A 23,419-nucleotide genomic window follows, 5' to 3' on the forward strand; every position below is an offset into this window, starting at 1 on the left:
TAGGAAACAGAGTTATGGCCCTTAGACAATTCTTGAAAGTGGAGCAGTATTCTTATCTCTGTATTCAACTCCCCTGCCACAATCTTATCTTTCCATAAGGATACTGCCACTGAATCCCATGGGGGAGTGTGTTAGGACCTCATCAGAGGACATTCAGAGCTTCCTACATAGGATTAAGTGCCCCATACAATGTACAGATGATGTTGACTATATCAGTACGGATAGGCTAGTAAATAAAGAAGTGTACTGTTGCTAAATAGAGCTACGCATCAGGAAGTTGTTTATATCTCCCTCCCTTTAGTATTCAATCGTTATTTCCACAAACTGTCAATGTTTCACTTTGAATTTTAATTTTGTCTATGCTCTAAATAAAATAAATAAAAGTACAAATTTAAGACTTTTGCTCATTTGAAATAACAGGGACTAAATTCATACTCCCACCTGAAATGATTTAAAAAGACAAAATATATTAAATAATGGTTTTCAAGTTACTGAAGATCAGGCAGCCAAGCACAGTGATCTCTGAGTGATGGAAAACAAATGAGTTGATCCCCCTTATATTTAGTGCCTTAAGATAGTTTTGAGACCATGGCCCAGGGAAGGGGAACCCAGGTTGAGCCTGGGAGATTCCCTAAGTTTAGGAGATGGAACTGAGAGCCCAGGGAGACTAGAATTTTCAGAACAGAGTACCAGAGAGGAGAAAGCTGCACAGAAATAAAACTGTGGAAACCCCCCTTCAAGTGTCCATCAAAGTACCGTTGTTCAGTATATGCATGTGAGCATCCAAGCCAAGGGAAAAACCGTCTGAAAGGATTAGAAGGATAGTAAAAGGATAGAGCCTGGTGTTCACACAGGACTGGGAATAGTACCTGATCCCACCAGCTAGACTGGAAAATCTCATAATTCATGTGACATTGGGTGGAATACTTGGGAAGATCCTGCTCAGTAGTGGGAAATGATTAACCTCAGGATTAGCATGCTCTGAACCTGCCTAACTAAAAACAAGACTCAAAATGATCAAATTATTTCCAAGTAATGTAACTGCATCTAGGAACACAGCACAAGAAGGGAATGCAAAAATATCCAGCACCTAACAGGTAAAAATCACAGTGTCTGGCATCCAGTCAAAGATAATCAGGCATGTAAGGAGGCAGGAAAGCATAACTAATGAACAGAATAGTCAATCAATTGAAACAGAACCTATACAAATCTTAGAATAGCAGATAAAAACATTAAAACAATTAATTATTTTAATTGTGTTCCATATGGTTGAAAGTTAAACAGAGACATGGAAGATATAAAAAGACTCACATTGAACCACTATGTGCAAAATGAAAAATACACTAGATGGGAAACAGTTAATGGTAGAAAACAAGATTAATAAATGTGAAAACTTAGCAATAGAAGATATCCAAAATGAAACACAAAGAGAAAAAAGAATTTTAAAAAGATGAAAAAGAGGTCAGTGAGGCATGGGATAACTTCATAGACCATGTAATTGGAGTGCCCAAAGGAGAGAAGAGATGGGGGACTGAAAAAGTACTTGAATATAAAAGGGCAAAAAATTATCCACAATTGAGGAAAACTGTAAATCCACAGATTCAAGAAGTTAAATGATCCCCTAAAAAAAGAAGCAAGAAGAAAACTATACTAAGGCATGTCATAAATTATCAAAACTAGGGATAGAGAACATCTTAAAAGCAGCCAGAGGAAAAAAGACACCTTATATACAGGGGAACCAAGATAAGAATGACATTATATTTTCTTGTCATAAACAATGCAAACAAGAAGAAAGTTGAGTAATGTCTTCAAAGTGTCAGAAGAAAAACTGTCAACCCAGAATTCTATATCCAGCAAAAATATCTTCCAAAAATGAAAGCCAAATAGAGACACTTTCAGACACACAAAAACTGAAGGAATTCATCACTAGCAGACTCACTATAAGAAATGTTAAACGAAGTCCATCTTGCAGAAGGAAAATGTTATCAGATAGAATTACAGATCTACACAAAGGAATGAAAGTCACTAGAAATTGTAATTACAAGGGTAAATACTTAAGATGTTCTTATTAAGTCTCTGTAAAGATAATTGACTGTATAAACAATGATAATAACATTGTGTTGTAGACGTGATAACATGTATTAGTAAAATGTATAATAACAATAGCATAAAAGCCAAGAGGGGAGAAATCTTAAGTGTACTATTATAAAATTCTTATGCATGAAGTAGTATAAAATTACTTGAAGATAGACTGATAATTTAAATATGTTTACTCTAAACCCCAAAGCAACCACTAAAATAATAGAAAACAAATAGCAAGATGGTGGATTTAAGTCCAGCCATATCAATAATCTAATGATAAATGGTCTAAATGGCCCAGTTAACAAGCTGAGATTGTCACATTGGCTAAAAAGTAAGACCCAATTATATACTGCCTGCAAGAAATTATGCTTTAAACGTAAAGACACAAGTAGTTTAAAAGTAAAAGAATGGAAAATTTTACCATGCTGACATTAAGCCATAATAAGACTGAAATGGCATATTGATGTCAGAGTATATTCCAGAGGCAAAGGATATTATCAGGTATAAATACAGTAATTTCATCATGAAAAGGGGTCACACAGTCCTTACACGAAGCAAAAAATGATAGAACTATAAGGAGAGATAAATCTAAAATTTGTCTGTAGGGCTCTCTATAATTAAAGAACAAATAGAAAATCAGCAAGTATATAGTAGACTTGAGCAATGCTATCAACCAACTTAACCTAATTGATATATATAGAACACTCCCCAGTAACAGAATATACATTCTTTTCAAGTGCATACAGAGCATTTACCAGGTGAGACCATATTCTAGACCATAAAATAAGGCTTGATAAATTTAAAAGGATTTAAGTAATACAAAGTATGTTCTTTGATTACACTGGAATTAAATTAAAAATCAATAGCAGAAAGTTACCTAGAAAATCTCCAAATATTTGGAAACTAACACATTTCTAAACATCTCATGGATATTTAGAAACACAAAAAGGGACATTAGAAAGTATTTTCAACTAAACGAGATGAAAGCAGAGCATTTCAGAATCTGGGACACTGCTAAAGCAGTACTTTGAGGGAAACTTATAGCACTAAATGCCTATATTAGAAGAGAAGTTTAATTTAGTGACCTCACCTTCCACTTTATAAAACTAGGGAAAAAAAAGAGAAAGTAATAAAAATAATTATTTTAAAATATATATATATATTTTTTTGCGGTACGCGTGCCTCTCACTGCTGTGGCCTCTCCTGTTGCGGAGCACAGGCTCCAGACGCTCAGGCTAAGCGGCCATGGCTCACGGGCCCAGCCGCTCCGCGACATGTGGGATCTTCCTGGACCGGGGCACAAACCCGTTTCCCATGCATCCGCAGGCGGACTCTCAACCACTGCGCCACCAGGGAAGCCCTAAAAATAATTTTTAAAAAGAGCAAGAAAATAATAAAAATTAGAGCATAAGTCAATGAAATAAAAAACAGAAAAACAACAGAGAAAATTATTGAAACCAAAAGCTGGTTCTTTGCAATGATCAATAAAAGTGATAAACCTCTAGATAGATTAATCAATAAAAGAAAACACAAATTACTAATACCAGAACTGAAAGAAATAACATCAGTATTAATTCTACGTATATTAGAAGGGTAGTAAAGGAATATTAGGAACAAATTTATGCCTTTAAAATTTGACAAGTTAGGGCTTCCCTGGTGGCACAGTGGTTGAGAGTCCGCCTGCTGATGCAGGGGACACGGGTTCGTGCCCTGGTCCGGGAAGATCCCACGTGCCACGGAGCGGCTGGGCCCGTGAGCCATGGCAGCTGAGCCTGTGCGTCCAGAGCCTGTGCTCCGCAATGGGAGAGGCCACAACAGTGAGAGGCCTGCGTACTGAAAAAAAAAAAAAAAAAAAAAAAAAAAATTTGACAAATTAGATGAAACAGATAATTCTTATGAATGACACAAATTACCAAAGCTCACTCAAGAAGATAGAAAATCTGAATAGCACTATTTCTGTTACAGAAGTTGAATTTGTAGTTAAAAACTTTCCCACACAGAAAATTCCAGGCCTAGGTAACTTTGCTGGTGAGTTGTTCCAAACATTTAAGGAAAAAGTAATGCAAATTCTACACAGACTCTTCCAGAAAGTTTAAGAGAAAGGAATACCTCCCAACTCATTCTATGTGGTAAGCATTACTCTGATACCAAAACCAGGCAAAGACATTGAAAGGAAAGAAAACTACAAAGCAACATCCCATATGAAAATACATGTAAAAATTCTAAACAAAAATTTTTTTCAGTTTCAATTTTTATTCTCTCAGCATCAAACATCCTTACCTTTTTCTGCTACTATATCTTGATTTTTTAAATCAATTTTATTGGCATATAGTTGATTTACAATGTTGTGTTGGTTTCAGGTGTATAGCAAAGGGAGTCAGTTATACAAAAGTTTAAGAAATTGAATCCAACGATATATAAAAATAATTCATGACCAAGTGGGTTTTAATTCCTATAATGCAAGGTTGATTTAACATTCAAAAACCAATCAATATAATGCACCATATGAACACACTAATGAAGAAGAATTATGATCATCACAATAGATGCAGAAAAAGTATCTAAAAAAATCCAATGTCCATTACTAATAAAAACTCAACAAACAAGAAATAGAAGGGAATTTCCTAAATCCTAAACTTAAAGGGTATCTGTGAAAAATCTAGGAATAGCATACTTAATGGTGAAAGAGTAAATGTTTTCCCTTCAGGTCAGGAACAAGATAAGGATGTCTGCCCTTACCACTTCTATTCATTGCTGTAGTACCAATGTCACCAGGCCAAAAAAAGAAGTAAAAGCAATCCAGATTGAAAGACCAGAACAAACACCAAAGAAAATAAATCAGTGGCAAATAAGTGAATTGATGGTCAATATTATTTCATTAGGGAAATACAAAGTAAAATCACAATGAGATATCTCTATACATTTGTTTAAATATCACTCATAAAAAAAAAAGACTGACCATACCTAATAGTGGCAAGGATGTGGAATAAATGGAACTTTCATAAAATACTGGTAAAAATGTAAAATGGATCAATTACTTCAGAAAATAATTTGACAGAAAAACTTCAACACACTATTGAGCAAAACAAACAAACCAAGAAAACACTAAATAAACTAGGAACTGAGTAATACATCCTTAACATGAAAAAATATGTATACCTCAGAACTAAAGCCAGCATTTTACTCAATGGTTAAAAGTAACTCAATAGAAGATATAATGGAAGAGAGACTCCCATTTACAAAAGCAACAAAAAATTAATATTTAGGAATAAACTAACAAACATACAAAACACTTACATAAAGAAAACTTTAGAAAACACCTTAAAAGCATGATTCATTTAAAAAAATTCGTAAAGTAAATGTCAAAATTAATAGTTTCTGCTCTTCAAAAGACACTGGTAAGAGAAGGAAAATATAAGCCATAGACTTAAAGAAAATATTGACAAATCACACAACTGATAGTAATACTCTCCAAATTTATCTATTGATTTGATGTAATTCCTATCAAAGTCCCAGCTGGCTATTTTGCAGAAAATGACAAGTTGATCCTAAAATCATATAGAAATACAAAGAACCCAGAGTAGCCAGAACAATCTCAGAAAAGGGCAACGAAAGTAGAGGATTTCCTGATTTCAAAACTTACTACAAAGCTACAGTATTCAAGACAGTGTGGTACTGGCATAAAGATAGACATATAGATCAGTGGATTTGGTTTGAGAGTCCAGGAATAAACTCCTACGTTTATGTTCAATTGATTTTGAACAAGGATGCCAAGACAGTTCAGTGGGATTTTCAACAACTAATGCAAGGACAAACTGGATACCCACAAAGAAAAGAATGGAGTTCGACCCTATCTCCACACCATATACAAAAATTAACTCCCAAGTGGATGATAGTCATAAGAGCTAAAACTATAAAACTCTTAGAAGAAAACACAGGAGTAATCTTCGTGACCTTGGATTAGGCAATGGTTTGATATGGCACTAAAAGCATAAAACAGAAGAAAAAGTGTTGTAGATAGATTGAACTTCAAATTTTATCAAAATTAAAAGGTTTTATGCTTCCCAAGACACTATCAATAAAGTGAAAAGACCCAGCTGCCTTTTGGGAGAAAATATTTCCAAATCATGGATCTGATGAGGGACTTGTATCCAGAAGATATGATGAACAACTCAACAGTTAAAACAATTTCATTTTTAAATTGGCAAAGAATTTGAATAGATATTTTCCAAATATATACAAATGGCCTATAAACACATAAATGATGCTTAATATCATAAGTCTTTAGGGGAATGTAACTCAAAACTGCAATGAGATATCACTTCACAAATACTAGAATAGCTGAAATCAAAAAGGCAGACAATACAAGTGTTCATGAGGATATCGAGAATTGGAACCCTCATATGTTGCTGGTGAGATTATAACATTCTGTGGCCACTTTAGAGAACAGTTTGGTAGTTATTCAGAATGTTAAACATAGAATTAGCATATGACCCGGCAATCTCACTCCTAGGTGTATACCCAAGAGAAATAAAAACATGATTACACAAAAATTGATACGCAAGTGTTTGTGGCATAATTATATATAAAAGCCAAAAAGAGGAAACAATCCAAATGTCCATGAACTGATGAATGGATAAGCAAAAAATGTAGTATGTCCATTACAATGGAATGTTATTCAGCAATGAAAATAAATGAAGTACTGATAAACACTACAACATAGATTCAACCTGAAAACATTGTGCCAAGTGAAGAAAGGAGCCACTCACATATTGTGTAATTTCATTTATATTAAACCTCCAGAATAGGCAAATCCACAGAAACAGAAAGTAGATTAGTGGTTTCCAGGCATTGGGTTAAAGGGAGAATGGGGAGAGACTGCTAACAGGTATGGGGTTCCTTTCGGGGGGGATTGATGAAAATGTTCCAAATTTAGATGGAGTGATATTTGCACAACTCTGTGGATATACTGAAACTCACTGAATTATACACTGTAAAAAGGTAGATTTTCTGGTATATGAGTTAAATACCTACCATATGACCCATCCATTCTACCTTCAGATGTTTACCCAAGAGAAAAGAAAGTGTATTTCCGACGAAGATTTATAGATGGATGTTCATAGATTTATTTGTAATAGTTAAAAACTAGAAACACGACAAATGTTCATCAGCATGTTATACTACTCAGCAGTGAAAGGAAGTGAATTATTGATACTTTCAGCAGTATGGATGAGTATTAGAGTAGTTATGCTGAGTGATCATATCTACAAAAAACCTAAAGCCAACATCATACTTAATGGTGAGAAACTAGAAGCTTTCCCACTAAATCAGGAACAGGAATATTCCCTCTCACCACACCTTTTCAACATCATACTGGAAGTCCTAAACGTAGCAATAGGACAAGAAAAGGAAATAAAAGATATACAGATTGGGAAGGAAAAAATAAAACTGGCTTTGTTTGCAGGTGACATTATTGTCTATGTAGAAAATCTGAAATAATCAACAATAACAACAACAACAGCTAAACACCTAGAAGTAATAAGCAGTTGTAAGAAGGTTGCAGGATACAAGGTTAATATACATAATACAAGCCTAAATCAAAATTCCAGCACATTATTTTATGGATATTGACAAACTGATTCTGAAGGTCACATGGAGAGATAAAAGATGTAGAATAGCCAAAACGGTATTGAAGGAGAAGAACAAAGTCAGAGGGCTGACACTACCCAACTTCAAGACTTATTGATAAAGCTATAGTAATCAAGACGATGTGGTGCATATATATGGAATCTAAAAAAAAAAAAAAAGTGGTTCTTAAGAAAGTAGGGGCAGGAGAGGAATAAAGATGCAGACATAGAGAAGGGACTTAAGGACATGGGGAGGGGGAAAGGTAAGCTGGGACAAAGTGAGAGAGTGGCATGGACTTATATATACTACAAATGTAAAATAGATAGCTAGTGGGAAGCAGCCGCATAGCACAGGGAGATTAGCTCTGTGCTTTGTGACTACCTAGAGGGGTGGGATAGGGAGGGTGGGAGGGGGATGCAAGAGGGAGGGGATATGGGGATATAAGTATACATATAGCTGCTTCACTTTGTTATACAGCAGAAACTAACACACCATTGTAAAGCAATTATACTCCAATATAGATGTTAAAAAAAAAAAGAGCAGAATGCATGTTATATTTTAATTCATATTTTCTATAGTACTTAGGAAGCTCAGTTTTATACACTTTCTGAATGTCACCTATTTTAAATGGCTTTTCATAATGTCGTACTTTTCAGAAATGTAATGTTCATTTTATATCATAGGAAGGAAACGTTTTAATTAAAAAAAAATCTTAGTAGCCCAGTTTACTGAAAATTGAGTTTATTTGACTTCTGTGTTTGAGAACTTGTCTTTAAAAGCCAAATATATTGGCCAGTGAAACAAAATGAAGCAGTTATCCCAATGGAAGATCTAATTAGTAGCTACATGTTTACCATTTCCTTAATGGGCTATTATCCCTGAAAGTTTAACTGAATTTTTTTTTTTTTTGAAAATTCATAGATTGACAGGAGACATTGGCCTTCTTGCATTTTCTTTTAAGAACATCAGTTCTTAACAATATAATTGAAGTAATAATTGTTTATAAATACTTTTAATAATCTATAGTTTACTTAATTTTTTCCAGCTGTGGTTTCCTTAAGGGTACAGCAGGGACAATACAATTTTACCTTAAAGAGTTGTGAAGATTATATAATCTAATGAATGGAAAACACTTCATAAACCATAAAATGTAGTGCAAATATAAAGTATCAGCTGTACTAATATAGGTTATTTGGACCTATTTTATTGTTGTTTTTCCTGTGTTGCGTTTTTCCCTTTGACACATGTTCCCTCCCAAAGACTGTCCTATTCACATATCACAGATTTGATGGTTAGGGTAGAAAGGAGTACACACGTCCTTGCCTACAAATTTTAGTAGTTGTGTTTAAAGAAATGCTCTTTGATAGAAATTAAGACCCCCTTAAATGATCAAATAGTTGTTGTATTTATTATGCATTTAAGTTTTCTAATGTTTTAATTAAAAGGCTTAAAATTCTCAAAAAAAAAGGGAATGTGGTGTTAGCAAAAGAAGAAACAGATAGGTAAACGGAACAGAATCGAGAGCCCAGAAATAGTCTCATAAAAATATAGTCAACCTATCTTTGACAAAGGAACAATGCCAATACAGTGGAGCAAAGTTTGTCCTTTCAACAAAGGTCTTAACAACTGGACAACTGCATGCTAAAAAAAAAGGGAATTTATATATGGATCTTACACCCTTCACAAAAATTAATTCAAAATAGACCACACACTTAAGTGTAGAACACAAAACTATAAAGCTCCTAGAAGATAACATAGGAGAAAACCAAGATGACCTTGGCTATGGCAATGACTTTTTAGATACAACACCAAAGGCACAGTTCATGAAAAAATAATTGATAAGCTGGACTTCATTAACATAAAATCTTCTGCGCTATGAAAGACACTGTCAAGAGAATGAGGAGACAAGCCACAGACTGGGAGAAAATATTTGCAAAAGACATGTCTGACAAAGGACTGTTATCCAAAATATACAAAGAACACTTAAAAACTCGAAATAAAAAAAAACTCAAAAAATGGGCCAAAGATGTTAACAGACACCTTACCAAAGAAGATTGGCAGATGACAAAAAAGCATTAAAAAGATGTTCTAAATCATATGTCATCAGAGAAATGCAAATTAAAACAACAGTGAGACACCACTGCATACATATTGTAATGCCAAAATCCAGAACGCTGATAACACCAAGTTCTGGCAAGGATGTGGAGCAATAGGAATTCTCATTCATTGCTTGTGGGAATGCAAAATGTTGCAGACATTTTGGTGATCTCTTATATAAACTAAACATACTCTTACCGTACAATCTGGCAATTGCATTTCTTGGTATTTACCCAAAGGAGTCGAATATTTATGTCCACACAAAAACTTGTATATATATATGGATGTTTATTGCAGCTTTATTCATAATTGCCCAAACTTGGAAGCAACCAAGATGTTCTTCAGTAGGTGAATGGATAAATAAACTGTGGTATAGCCAGACAATGGAATATTATTCAGCCCTAAAAAGAAATGAGCTATCAAGCCATGAAAAGACATAGAGGAAGCTTAAATGCAGCTTACTAAGGGAAAGAAGCCAATCTGAAAAAGCTGTGTACTGTATGATTCCAACCATATGACATTCTGGAAAAGGCAAAACTATGGAGACAGTAAAAAGATCAGTTGTTGCCAGTGACTGAGTGGATGAATAGGCAAAGTACAGAGGATTTTTAGTGCAGTTAAACTATTTTGTATGATCCTATAATGATGGATGCATGTCTCCATTAGACCAAATTCATAGAATATACAACACCAAGAGAGAACCCTAATGTAAACTGTGGACTTTGGGTAATTATGATGTGTCAGTGTAGGTTCATCAGTTTTAACAAATGTGGTAGGGGATGTTGATAATAGGGGAGACTCTGCACCTGTTACGGCAGGATGTTTATGGGAAAGCTCTGTACCTTCCTCTCAATTTTGCTAAGTTTTCAACCTAAAACTGCTCTAAAAAAATGTGGTCTTAACAAAAAAGTAACGAATTATTGATACATTCAACAAATGGATGAATATCAGAATAGTTAATGCTGAGTGAAAGAAAGTAGACCCCCCAAAAGTATATTCTCTATGGTTCCATTTAAGTCTAGAAATGCAAATCAGTCTACACTGATAGAAAGTAAAGCAATGTTTGCCTGGAAAGAGGGGTCTGGGAAGAGCTAGACAGAGAGATTATAAAAGGATATGCAAGACTTGAGAGTGCGTCCATGTTCCTTATCTTGATTGTGGTGATGTTTTCCAGGGTGTACGTGATGTATATGGTGTCATGAGTGTATACATATGTCGGTACTTACCAAAATGTGTAGTTTATTGTATGTCAATTATAACTAAAAGTTGTTTTAAAAAATAGGAATTGACTTATAAGTTAATGTCAAAGTAAGAAAAAAAATCAACTGCCAATGGTTAGTCTGTGTGGTAGACATACAAACCAATACACTGAAATGCTCCATGAAGAGACACTAAGGATATGATAGTTTAATAGGATGATTTCTAAAAAGAAAATGTTAAGAACACCTAGAGGGTTAAGGATTTGGAGACGATAGGATGAAAAACAGCATTTAAGCAAGGGCCACTTGAGACATTCTTGTCCTTTTCTTACTGGTGAGTCAATATTTGATGCTTCAGTGGAAAGTAATTTTTTCCCTTTCATTTTACATTTCAGTGTTTATTTTGTATGAAACCCTTCCTAAGTATTAGGGAATAATTCAGGGGGGTTGTTCCTGACCCAGCTGTAACCAGTTTGAGTCCAAAGCATAAACTTTCAGGTTCCATCTCTTAATATCCTTACTGAAAATGCCGTTTATTCTTAGTTCGCCTAATCCCCATGGCTTGTTCTCCTCAGTCCTACACACCTCCAAGCAACGAGTTCAAGATCAGTATGAAATTGGAAGCACAGGATCCCAGGAACACCACATCTACCTGTATCGCCACAGTAGTTGGACTGACAGGCGCTCGCCTCCGCCTTCGCCTTGATGGCAGCGACAACAAGAATGACTTCTGGCGTCTGGTTGACTCAGCTGAAATCCAGCCTATCGGGAATTGTGAGAAGAATGGGGGTATGCTGCAGCCTCCGCTGGGTGAGTAACTAGACCCAAGCTCTCCCTAGCCCATTAGTTATCTTCCCCAAATTGTACATCCTGTTAAAGGAAAACATAGGGTCCTCTGCCTATCCCTTCTTTTTCATATGGTCCAAAAGAACAGGCCCACCTAAAATGAAATGACCTGAAAAATCTGGACCTATCCATTCTACATTAACTTATGATATCCAAGCTTCTCTCAAGCTCTTCTTTTTCTGACAAGAAACCACACATTTCATCCTTCTTTGTCACTTCCCCTTTACCCTGAGAAAAAGAATGGAAGGAGATCTTGACGTTTAACTTGCCTCAAAAAACCATAGACTTTTCACCAAATCCTACAGTGATAACAGGAAGTGAGAGAAAAATCTCCCAGTAGAAAGGATGACTATTACAAAGATCCATTATCTCCTTTACCCTAAATTTTTACTCGGTCCTTGGAATTTTCTCACTTTGAGTCAATTATTAAGTAAAATGCATTATTTTACTTAAACTAATAACCCCACTGTATTTTTCTCCTCAAGATCAGATTCACCTTTTTTTGCCTCAATATACCTGAATGATTTAGCCCATCTCATCAGTTACTACTAATCACTATTGCAGTGAGTCTCAACAGAGGATAGAGAGAGATGGGTTATAGGCTATGTTCCCTTCAGGAGGCTGTGCTAAATTAAATGAACATTAGAGGACAGTATCATTTGAAAGACCTCCCCAGGTGGTTATTTAACATTTTCCTCCATTAAAAAAAATTATTTGTAATGTAAACTTTCAAATGTGTACAAAAGTAGGAAAAATAGCACAGTGAATGTCCGTGTATCCCTTATCCTTGATAGTCAATCTTGTTTTCTTTGTACCTATACACACTCCCTGCCTGCTCCTGCCCAATTGCCTAAACATAGTATTTTATTGTTAAATATTTAGTATGTATCTCTCATAGTTAATATTTTAAAAGCATAATCATAATAACATTATCACATGTAAATAATGATAATTCCTTAATATCAATGAATATTTACTCAATGTTTAAATTTTCCCTACTGTCTGTCTATCTGTCTGTCTGTCTCCCTCTTTCTCTCTCTCTTTATTCCATTTTCTTTGAATCAGGATCCAAATAAAATCAACATATTGCAGTTGGTTGATATGTCCCTTAAGTCTCTTTTAGTCTATGGGTTCTTCTTCTCTCTCTTATTTTTTCTTGCAATTTATTTGTTGAAAAACCTGAGTCATTTGTCTTTAAATTTTCCCACAATTAGATTTTGCTGATTGTATCTCTGTGGTATCATTTTACATGTTTCTCTGTCCTCTCTTCCTAGAAATTGGTAACTAGATCTAGAGGCTTGATCAGGTTAAGGTTCAATTTTTTCATAAGAATATTTCATAGGTGGTGGTCTTTATTAGGAAGCATATATGGTCTGGTTGTTGTCTCTCATTTTATTATGTAGTAGCCATTACTGCTTGTGGTCTAGAGCAGGGGTTGACAGATTTTCTTAAAGAGTCAGATAGTAAATATTTCAGGCTTATGGGCCATACCTTCTCTGTTGTAACTAGTCATCTTTGTCCTTGTAATGTGAAAGCAGCCATAGATGATACATAAACAAATGGGCAAGGATGTGCTCCAATAAAGCTTTATTTACAAAAACAGGTGGCCAGCCTTCTGGCTATAGTTTGCTGACCCCTGATTTAGACCCATCACTTCATTATGGTTGAAAAATGGGAAATTTTAATATTATCATTCAGTCCACATAAATTAAATGGAACATGTCTATTAAAATAAACTTTCATCAACTATTTGGTTATCCTAAAGTACAGTTCATGCAGGAAAGACAGTTTAAATGCTTGATTCCTTTATTTACCAATTTTCAAAATAATAAATTGGATTACCATCATCCTCCAAAATTATTTATGGGTAGTGTTATTGTTGTTGTTGTTGTTTAGTATCATAAACTCAAAGATTCATATATAACTGATGTGTTTCACTCCTTGCACTAACTGTCCTTATTGATTCTTGAATTATCCCATCTTTGGTGTCATATATATATAAATCATTCTTAAAGTGAAATCTATAAAACAGTATATTCAGAGAAATCCCCTTCACCTTATCCCTTTCTTCTGCTATAGGGTAACCACTTTCTTTTAATTTAATAGTTTATACTCCATTTTTTAAAAAATAAGCAAATATATCCATGTGAGTGTGTGTGTATTCCCTGTCTTCTTATATAAATGACAGCATATTATACATACTTTCCTCAGTCTTACTTTTTTCATTTAGCAGTATATCCTAAAGATGACTTCTTAGTTGTATGAAGATGTTCCTCATTCCTTTTTGTAGCTGCATAGTACCGTAAGATTCTCAACCTACTTTATGAATCACTGTTTAGAAGCATCTTGATAGGCTATTAAAAAATGTACGTTCCCAGGGATAATGGTGACCATCTAAATCAAAATCTTTCCATAAATTCTCCAGAAACATACAGATCAAAAAGGAAAGAAAATCAAACCACCCATAACTCATGCCTAAACATAACCAGGAGTGAAGAATACCACAGATGGGAATGTAAATTGATATAGCCACTATGGAGAACAGTATGGAGGTTCCTTAAAAAACTAAAAATAGAACTACTATACGACCCAGCAATCCCACTACTAGGCATATACCCTGAGAAAACCATAATTCAAAATGAGTCATGTACCACAATGTTTATTGCAGTTGTATTTTCAATACCCAGGACATGGAAGCAACCTAAGTGTCCATCGACAGATAAATGGATAAAGAAGATGTGGCACATATATACAATGGAATATTACTCAGCCATAAAAAGGGTTTTCCCCGTTTCATAAAAAGAAACGAAATTGAGCTATTTGCAGTAAGGTGGATGGACCTAGAGTCTGTCATACAGAGTGAAGTCAGAAAGAGAAAAACAAATACCGTATGCTAACACATATATATGGAATCTAAAAGAAAAAAAAATGGTCATGAAGAACCTAGGGGCAGGATGGGAATAAAGACGCAGACCTACTAGAGAATGGACTTGAGGACACAGGGAGGGGAAGGGGTAAGCTGGGACAAAGTGAGAGAGTGGCATGGACATATATACACTACCAAATGTAAAACCAATAGGTAGTGGGAAGCAGCCGCATAGCACAGGGAGATCAGCTCGGTGCTTTGTGACCACCTAGAGGGGTGGGATAGGGAGGGTGAGAGGGAGGGAGACACAAGAGGGAGGGGATATGGGGATATATATATATATATATGTATAGCTGATTCACTTTGTTATAAAGCAGAAACTAACACACCATAGTAAAGCAATTATACTCCAATAAAGATGTTAAAAAAAAAAAAAGAATACCACAGAATACCACAGATTTCAGTAACATGTTGTCTGCATGTTCAGATATAAAGATCTGAAACCACTAGAGCTAGTACCCACTCCATACCAGAATGAAGAGTTTTATGTAGGTAGAAACTGCATTAAAAAGGGAGAGGGCAATGGGAGCCTAACACAGCCAAAATCACCCCCAGAAAAAGACAATCCCATCCAGAGTGGGAAATACTGAAAGAGAGCTAAGAGCTAGTTGATTAGAGCCTTGGCTACTGGAGAATCAGAAGAAAGAGAGTGAATTAAAAGAGTGAGGGACGAGAGATAGCAGTCTTGGGAAGACAACTACCTTTGTGGGAGAGGTAGCTATAATATTGAAGGAAAAGAAGGAAACCATGGGTAGTGATTTAGAGTTATGCAGGAACAAAAGAGAATCATAAAATCAAAAGACATACAAACCTTCCCATCCCATCCCAAATAGGCTCATCTACTAAAGAAACTGCATTTCACTATGCCAACAGAAAACTCATGACCCAAGATCCCTGCCAAAATGGAACATCCTGTATTTTGCAAGCCCAGGAAAATATAAGACATTTCAAAGGATTAGGAAACAACAGTCAACATCTATAAAAAGCTTCTACGTGAAGAAAAACAGAAATAGAGGATAAAACCATTTTAACTATTGAAAATTCTACAGCCAAAATCAGTGAGTAGCCAGAGGAAAACTGTTGTACAATAACCCATCTCAAATAAGTATTGACAGATATGAAAAAATACCTTGAATCAAAAATTCTAAGTCAGACTAGAAATGCACAATAGACAGGAAGATGTGAAAATAGAATTGTTCAAACTCAAGAAAAAAATTGAAAGAAAAATAATCTCAGTTGAAGACTCAATTCCAGGGTACCCACTGGGACAATAGATTCAACTGGAAATATAATAAGGGACATTGAGAAGAGAAATAAAAATAAATATTAGAGAAGGTTTAAAAGTATCAGAAGGGAACTGTTAGATATAGAACATAACAAAGATCCAATGTGTATATGTATGTGTACATATATATTTGGAGTCCCTGAAGAAGATAAACAGAATTAATACTTAAAATTGTAACATAAGAAAATTTTCCAAAAATTAAGGAACACCTAAACCTTCATATTGAAAGGGCCTACCTTATTCCTGGAAAAATTGATCTAGATTGGTCAACTCTAAGACATATTCTAGTACAACTATTATACTCTAAGAATAAAGAAAAATTCATCTACGCCTCCAGCAACAAGGCCAAATTACTCACAAGGGAAAGAAAGTCAGGTTTGCATCATACTTCTCAACAGCAAAATACAAAGCAAGACTAAGTGGAGCAGCATTTTTAAGAAATTCAAGGAAAGAAAATGAAAAGACAGGTTTTATATCTAGACAAGCTGTTTTTTCAAGTCCTGAGATTATACTGAAAGAGTTTTCAGCATGCAAGAACTCAGGAAATACTGTGACCCCAAGCCCTTCCTAAGGAATCAATTATGGAAAGAGCTCCATCCAAACAACAGGTGATCAATCTAAGACAAAAACAAAGGTAGGGACAAGAGTAGAATAGTATGGTATCAGTCTGGGTCCAGTAAAGAAAGAGAACCCACACAGCAGTTTAAACACAGAAAGTTTAATATACATGTTAACTGTAACAGAGGATTGGAGTGAGGGATTGGCTAGTCAAAAGGCAAGAGAACTCTAAAGAATATAAGAAGAGCAGACGTAAGGAGAAGCCACGACACTGGGGCAGAGATAGAGGGCCCAAGGAAGAGCCTCCCTTCCCCCATCTCAGGGCTGAGATGTAGACCTTGTTGGAGGGGGCACAGCTGTGGCTCACTGGATGAGAGAAATCACTGTGGTGCCACAGCAGTGGAACTTGCTAGAACTCTGTCCTCCAAGGTGCTGAGAAAGCTGTTCATGGAGAGGTGTGTCTCTGGAGAAACTCTTCTACAGAACCACTTAAGATGGGGAGGGTGGTGCTGCTATGGGCTGCCCTGTGCTCCCGGACCTGGGCCATAGGGAAGATGGGGTGCTGCAGGAGCCTGCCAAGCCAACACGATGCAGCCAGAAAGCAAGCCCCTTTCCTCCTGTCGTATCTGTAGATGGGGTCCCGGGTATCACTTAAAACTGATAAACCAAATAGTAGAAGACTAAGTGAGGAAGTAAGGGAATTAAGGACATTATAACATATGTTAGTATAAAGGTAACTACTAAAACAAAATTCCAGAACTTCCTAAATACCAAAAGAACAAAAAGATCAAGAAACAGATGACACAAAGAGATGAACTAATATGGAGAACGCAGTAAATAAAGCATAATGTGACAGAGTTGAGACCAAATGTGTAATTTATATTAATAAATGTAAATGGTTTAAACTCACCTATTAAAAGAAAAACATTTCAGATTGGTGCTCAAAGTCAAACCCAACTTTATACTCTGTACAGGAGACATACCTAAAGTAAAGTGAGTCAGAACAGCTAAAAATAAAAGGATGATCAAGGATATATGAAGGCACTTCAAACAATATAATAGCAGAGGTTACAATTCTGTTATTAGACATAGTAGAATTAATAAAAATAGAAATTATGGTAGATGCAAGGAGACATAGACAAACACATTAATAGGAGAATTAACACACCTCTCTCAAGACAAGACAGGCCAAGAGGACAAAAAAAGTAAAGGGTTGAAGACTTTAATGAATAAGATAGATCATATGTGTGTGTGTGTATATATGTATGCATATCAAACTTTATACCCTGGTAAATGCCCTTCCACGTTGAAATTTAAAACTCTTTAAACAACTTTTGTTTGAAAAATGGAAATATAAACCAAAATTTTAAAATTCCTAAAACATAATGATAATAAACATCACATCAGAATTTTGAGATATAATTAAAGCAGTGGTTGGAAGAAAATTTATAGCCTTAAATACCTGACATAAAAATGAAAGGATAAATATTACGATTTAAATTCCCAATTAAAACAGCTAGAAAAAGTTACACTCCAAAGCAAATACAAAGGAGAACTAAGTAGAAGAAAAAATAAAGATAGAAAGAGATTAATGTGGTAGAAAATAGAAAAGCAGTAAATCAAAATACTGTGTCTTTGGAGAAAACCTCAACAAAATAACAAACCACTAGTTAGCCTAATAAAGAAAAAAAAAGAATAAGCACAGATATACAAAAGTAGAAATGACAAAGGCGGGGAATAGCCCTATGTAAACTAGGAAAGCTAGATGAAATAAGAAAATACTGTTTGTCAAAATTGACCCTAGGAGCATCACATATGTTTTCAAAGCACTTACATCAAAGTACTGCATGCAGATTATTTTAGAGGGAAATCCTACAAAACCTTGAAGACCAGATAATCTCAATGCTACTTAAGTTGTTGTACGTCAGTGATACCCAACAGAACTTTCTGTGATGATGGAAATGTTTTATGTCTTTGCTGTCCAGTATGGTAGTCACCAACCACATGTGTCTGTAGAGCACTTGAAATGTGTCTACCGCAACTAAAGAATTGAATATTTTATTTTAATTATAATTTAAAGTTAAAAACCTATGTGGTTGGTGGCTACCATACTAGACAGTGCACTTCTAGATCATAGAAAAAGGAAAATATCCAAATTCTTTTATGAAGCAGGTAGAACTTGGATACTTAAACCTGATTTAAACACACACACACAGCCTCGTGTGAATATTATTACAAAACACCTAAATAAAATATTAGGAATTAGAGTTCAACATATTTACAACAATAATTCATCAAGACAAAGTAGTATTTTTTTTCTGGGAATGAAAAGAATATTTAACTTCAGAGATATCATTAATGGACTTCACCATATTAAAATAGCTAAGGAAGAAAGTCATATGAACTTCAGCAAAAATCAGCACACTACTGAGGGCTCACATTTCTCGATTTCAAAACTTACTACAAAGCAACAGTACTCAAGACATTGTGGTACTGGCATAAATTGAACATAGACTTATAGATAAGAGGATTAGATTTGAGAGTCCAGAAATAAACCCATACATTTATGCTCGGTTGGTTTTCAACAAGGGTGCCAAGATAAGTCAGTAGGGGTTTTCAACAGCTGGCACAGGGACAACTGGATATCTACATACAAAAGAATGAAGTTGGACCCCACCTCCACACCATATACAAAAATTGACTCCAAGTGGATAATAGACCTAAATGTAAGATCTAAGACTATAAAACTCTTAGAAGAAAACATGGGAGTAAATCTTCACGACCTTGGATTAGGCAGTGGTTTCTTAGATATGGCACCGAAAGCACAAACAACAGAAGAAAAACTAGATAGATGGGCTTCAAAATTAAAAGCTTTTGTGCTTCCAAAGACACTATCAAGGAAGTGAAAAGACAGCCCACACGATGGGAGAAAATAGGAAAATCCAAAAGGGCAGAGAGTAGGTTAGTGGTTTCCAGGGATTGGGTTGAAGGGACAATGGGGGGTGGCAGCTAATAGATACGGGTTTTCTTTTTGGAGGAGTGATGAAAATGTTCTAAATTAGATAGAATGATGTTTCATAACTCTAAAAACCACTGAATCGGATATTTAAAAGCATAAATTGAGTTACATCTCACTAAAGCTATTATTTTTTCAAAATCACATGTCCGATTCAACAAATAGTATTGGGAAAACTGGATATCCACATGCAAAAGAATGAAGTTGGACCTTTACCTTATACCATTATACAATAACTAACTCAAAATGGATCAACAACCTAAATGTAGGAGCTAAAACTGTAAAACTCTTAGAAGAAAACATAGGGGAAAAGCTTCATGATGTTGGAATTGGCAGTGATTTTTGGATACGACACCAAAAGCACAGGCAACAACAAAAAAAATAGTTAAATTTGACTGCATCAAAATTTAAAATTTTGTTTATCAAAGGACACTTTTAACGGAGTGAAAAGGGAACTCATGGAATGGGAGAAAATATTTGCGAATCATATATCTGGTAAGGGGTTAATATCCAGAATATATTTTTTAAAATTCCTTCAGTTGAACAACAGCAAATAAACAACCTGATTAAAAAATAGGCAAAGGACTTGAATAGACATTTCTCTAAAGAAGATATACACGTGGCCAATAAGCACATGAAAAAATGCTCAGCATCAGTAATCATTTAGGGAAATACAAATCAAAAACACAATGAGGTAATACTTCACACCCATTAGGATGGCTATTATCAAATAAATAGAAAATAGCAAGGGTTGGTGAGGATGTGGAGAAATTGGAACCATGTGTATTGTGTATTGGGAATGTAAAATGGTACAGCCACTAAGGAAAACAATATGTTTCCTCAAAGAAGTTAAAAACAGAATTACATGTGATCTAGCAATTCCACTTTGGGGTAGATAGGCAAAAGAATAGAAAGCAGGGACTAAAGGAGGTATTGGGATACCTATATTTAGCAGCATTATTCACAATATCCAGAAGGTCAAAACAACCCAAGTGTCCATTGACAGAAGAATGGATAAATAAAATGTGGTATATACACACAGTGGAATATTATTCAGCTTTAAAAAGTAAGGAGATTCTGACACATGCTACAATGTGGATGAATCTTAAAGATATTATGCTATTATAAATGAAATAAGCCAGGCACAAAATGACAAATGCTGTATGATTCCACTTATACAAGGTACCGAATATAGGCAAATTCATAGCGGCAGAAAATAGAATGGCAGTTGCAAGGAGCTGGGAAAGGGGAGAGGGGAATGGGGAGTTACTGTTTAATGGGCAGAGTTTCATTTGGGGAAGATGAAAAAGTTCTGGAGATGGATGGTGGTAATGGTTACACATTGATGTGAATGTACTTAATGCCATTTACTTTTGAGAAAGAAGGGGAAATATATGTGTAGACACACACATGCACATATATATAATGTACATGAACTTACATATATTTTGTATACTTAGTTTTATAAAAAGAAACACAGAACTGTTAAAACCAGAAAATAATGAAAAGGTCCCCTATTGGGAGTGTCTGGGAATAGGGTGGAAAGCATAGAAATGAGAGCGAGACTTCTCTAAAAATACTCTTTTATATTCTTTTGACTTTTGAATTATATAAATGTCTTACTTAATACATAAAATTAAACCAAAAACAAAAAGATGAACAAGCCATATCCTAAAATTGACTATAAACAGAAACAAACTGAACTCTGTATCAAATGGATATCATAACCACATTGAAAAAAGAGTTCAAACAACTTGAACACAGAACCTTCACAGTACACCCGCAATGGGACATATTTCAAAGGAAAATGGAACTGCAAAGAAATTCTTTTTCTTAATAATGTTAGTGGTTTTGCCCTAATAATCTGAAACTATTTTGCATGTATTGAAGATAGAGCAAATGAGTAAATAAGATACAAGTATGGGATGGAAAAGATGAAGAATTGGAGTGTAGGATTTGAATTGGAGGTATGTTATGAACTCTTAACTTAAAATAGGTCTATAAGTACATATTAATATGTATTAAAATATACATAAATATATATTAATATAATACTTATTCACTTAGAATATATATGTATGTATATGTATATATTCTAAGGTAATACATGTATATGTATATGTATGTATATATATGTATATATTCCAAGCTCTATTGAAAAGGCCTGGAAACAATGACTCCTCAGTAGCAATGGGAGCATCTTGATTTGATTTCTAAATCCCATTCTCCACTAAAAGGAATCATGGCTCCTTGGAGCAATGGCTGATTCCAAGACTGAGCAACAGAGAAAATGTAAGGTGAGTCTGGAAGATCTTATTATGCCAGAAAGCAAAGAAGTCTCAAAGATTGAGGGGTACATATCAGAGGGATACAGGAGCCAGTTTAAAGGGACTCTGACTAGCCAAAATTGGAAAAATATGACCATCAAAGAGAATAATAAAAATAGAAGAACAATAATAATAGCCTCATGGGTCCCTAGTGATACACAGGAAAAAAAAATTAAAGTTGCAGAGAAAGTTCTTCTTTACAGAATATCAGCTAACAAATATAAAGAATGATAGAAAATTATCATTTCGGCAACCACCATTTAAATGGATTCAGACCAAGATAATCAATGAATGCTAAAACAAAGAAAAAAAAAAAGCTTATTGGAGAATAGGATATTCACACAGTCTCCAAGTTTCTCCCCACTGATTATCTATTAATTACAAGGGGAAATTACAATGAAGAAATCTGTCAGTCATTTCTTAATAAGTGATCAAATTCAGTATCATTAATAATTAGACACACTGACATTATGTACTGCTTGAAGCAATGAAATGAGAAGTACTCAACATCCCTTGTGTAGTATCTTTGTCAAAACTGTTTAGCATGGATGTAATCATAAGGAAACAATCAGAAAACATCCAAATTGTGGGGCATTCTATAAAACAGGCCAGACTCTTCAAAAGTAACAATTTCATGAAAAACAAAAGGCAACTGGACTATCCTAGATGAAAGGAGACTAAAGAAACTTGACAACCAAATGCAATATGTCATCCGTGATGTATTTTAAAAATTAAACACCTATAAAGATTTGGGGACAGCTGAAGATATTTTTAATTAAATGTATTGGATATGATAATATTGCAGTTCTAAAGGAGAATGTCCTTGTTCTGAGGACAAATATCTTGACGTATGTAGAGGTGAAGTCTATATCATGATGTCTCTAACTTTCACATAGTTCAGAGGAAAAAGTGTGTGTAGACAGATGGAAAGCAATTGTGGTGAAGTGTTATTAGTTGCTGAATTTAGGTGAAGGGTACATAGTTTGCTCTTGTATTGTTTTTTGCTACTTTTCTCTGGGTTTAAAATTTTTCAAGATAAAAAGTTTTAAATAATTTATGTATATGATTATACATATATATGTGTGTGTGTTCATGTTCCCCAGGCCTCCTCTGGACTTCTCCCCAGAGTTGCTGAATCAGAATTTCTAGGTAATGGGGCTTGGGATTCTGCATGGTAAAATGGCTCTCCCGAGACTCTAACACAGTTGGTCTGTATTTGGGAAGCATTGCTCCAAAGAGCATTCTTCTCCATTAAAATCTTGTGTGGTTTGTGTGTGTGTGTATGTGTGTGTGTTCTGTTCACATAGGAACATTGGTTACTACTTTGCAGAGTCCTCCAGAAAAAAGGTGAAAAGGTAGAATGATTCTCAGGTGATGTCAACCTTTTCCTCACATCCCCTTGTTTTACTGGTCCATTCTATACTTAGACTGAGGTTATTTCTTCTAAACAGGGCT

At 34.9% G+C, this 23,419-nt stretch overlaps 1 protein-coding gene across 12 annotated transcripts in view; it reads left to right on the forward strand.

Moving 5' to 3' along the window:
• SCMH1 (Scm polycomb group protein homolog 1) overlaps positions 1-23,419 on the forward strand; it is a 183,538-nt gene that overhangs the window by 63,391 nt on the left and 96,728 nt on the right. For 11 of the 12 annotated variants that reach the window (XR_003794262.1, XM_029226811.1, XM_029226809.1 and 8 more), the window contains one exon: positions 11,582-11,816. Coding sequence is in view for 11 of the 12 variants with exons in the window: in XM_029226809.1 (XP_029082642.1) it covers positions 11,582-11,816 (235 nt within the window). In the remaining variant the exon portion in view is untranslated. Of the gene's footprint in view, positions 1-11,581; positions 11,821-23,419 lie in introns of those variants that run through there. The other variant, XM_029226814.1, reaches the window with a different exon arrangement.

This window comes from Monodon monoceros, unplaced genomic scaffold (assembly GCF_005190385.1).
Source record: "Monodon monoceros isolate NGI ecotype Baffin Bay Population unplaced genomic scaffold, NGI_Narwhal_1 Super_Scaffold_18, whole genome shotgun sequence".
Taxonomy (NCBI): domain Eukaryota; kingdom Metazoa; phylum Chordata; class Mammalia; order Artiodactyla; family Monodontidae; genus Monodon; species Monodon monoceros.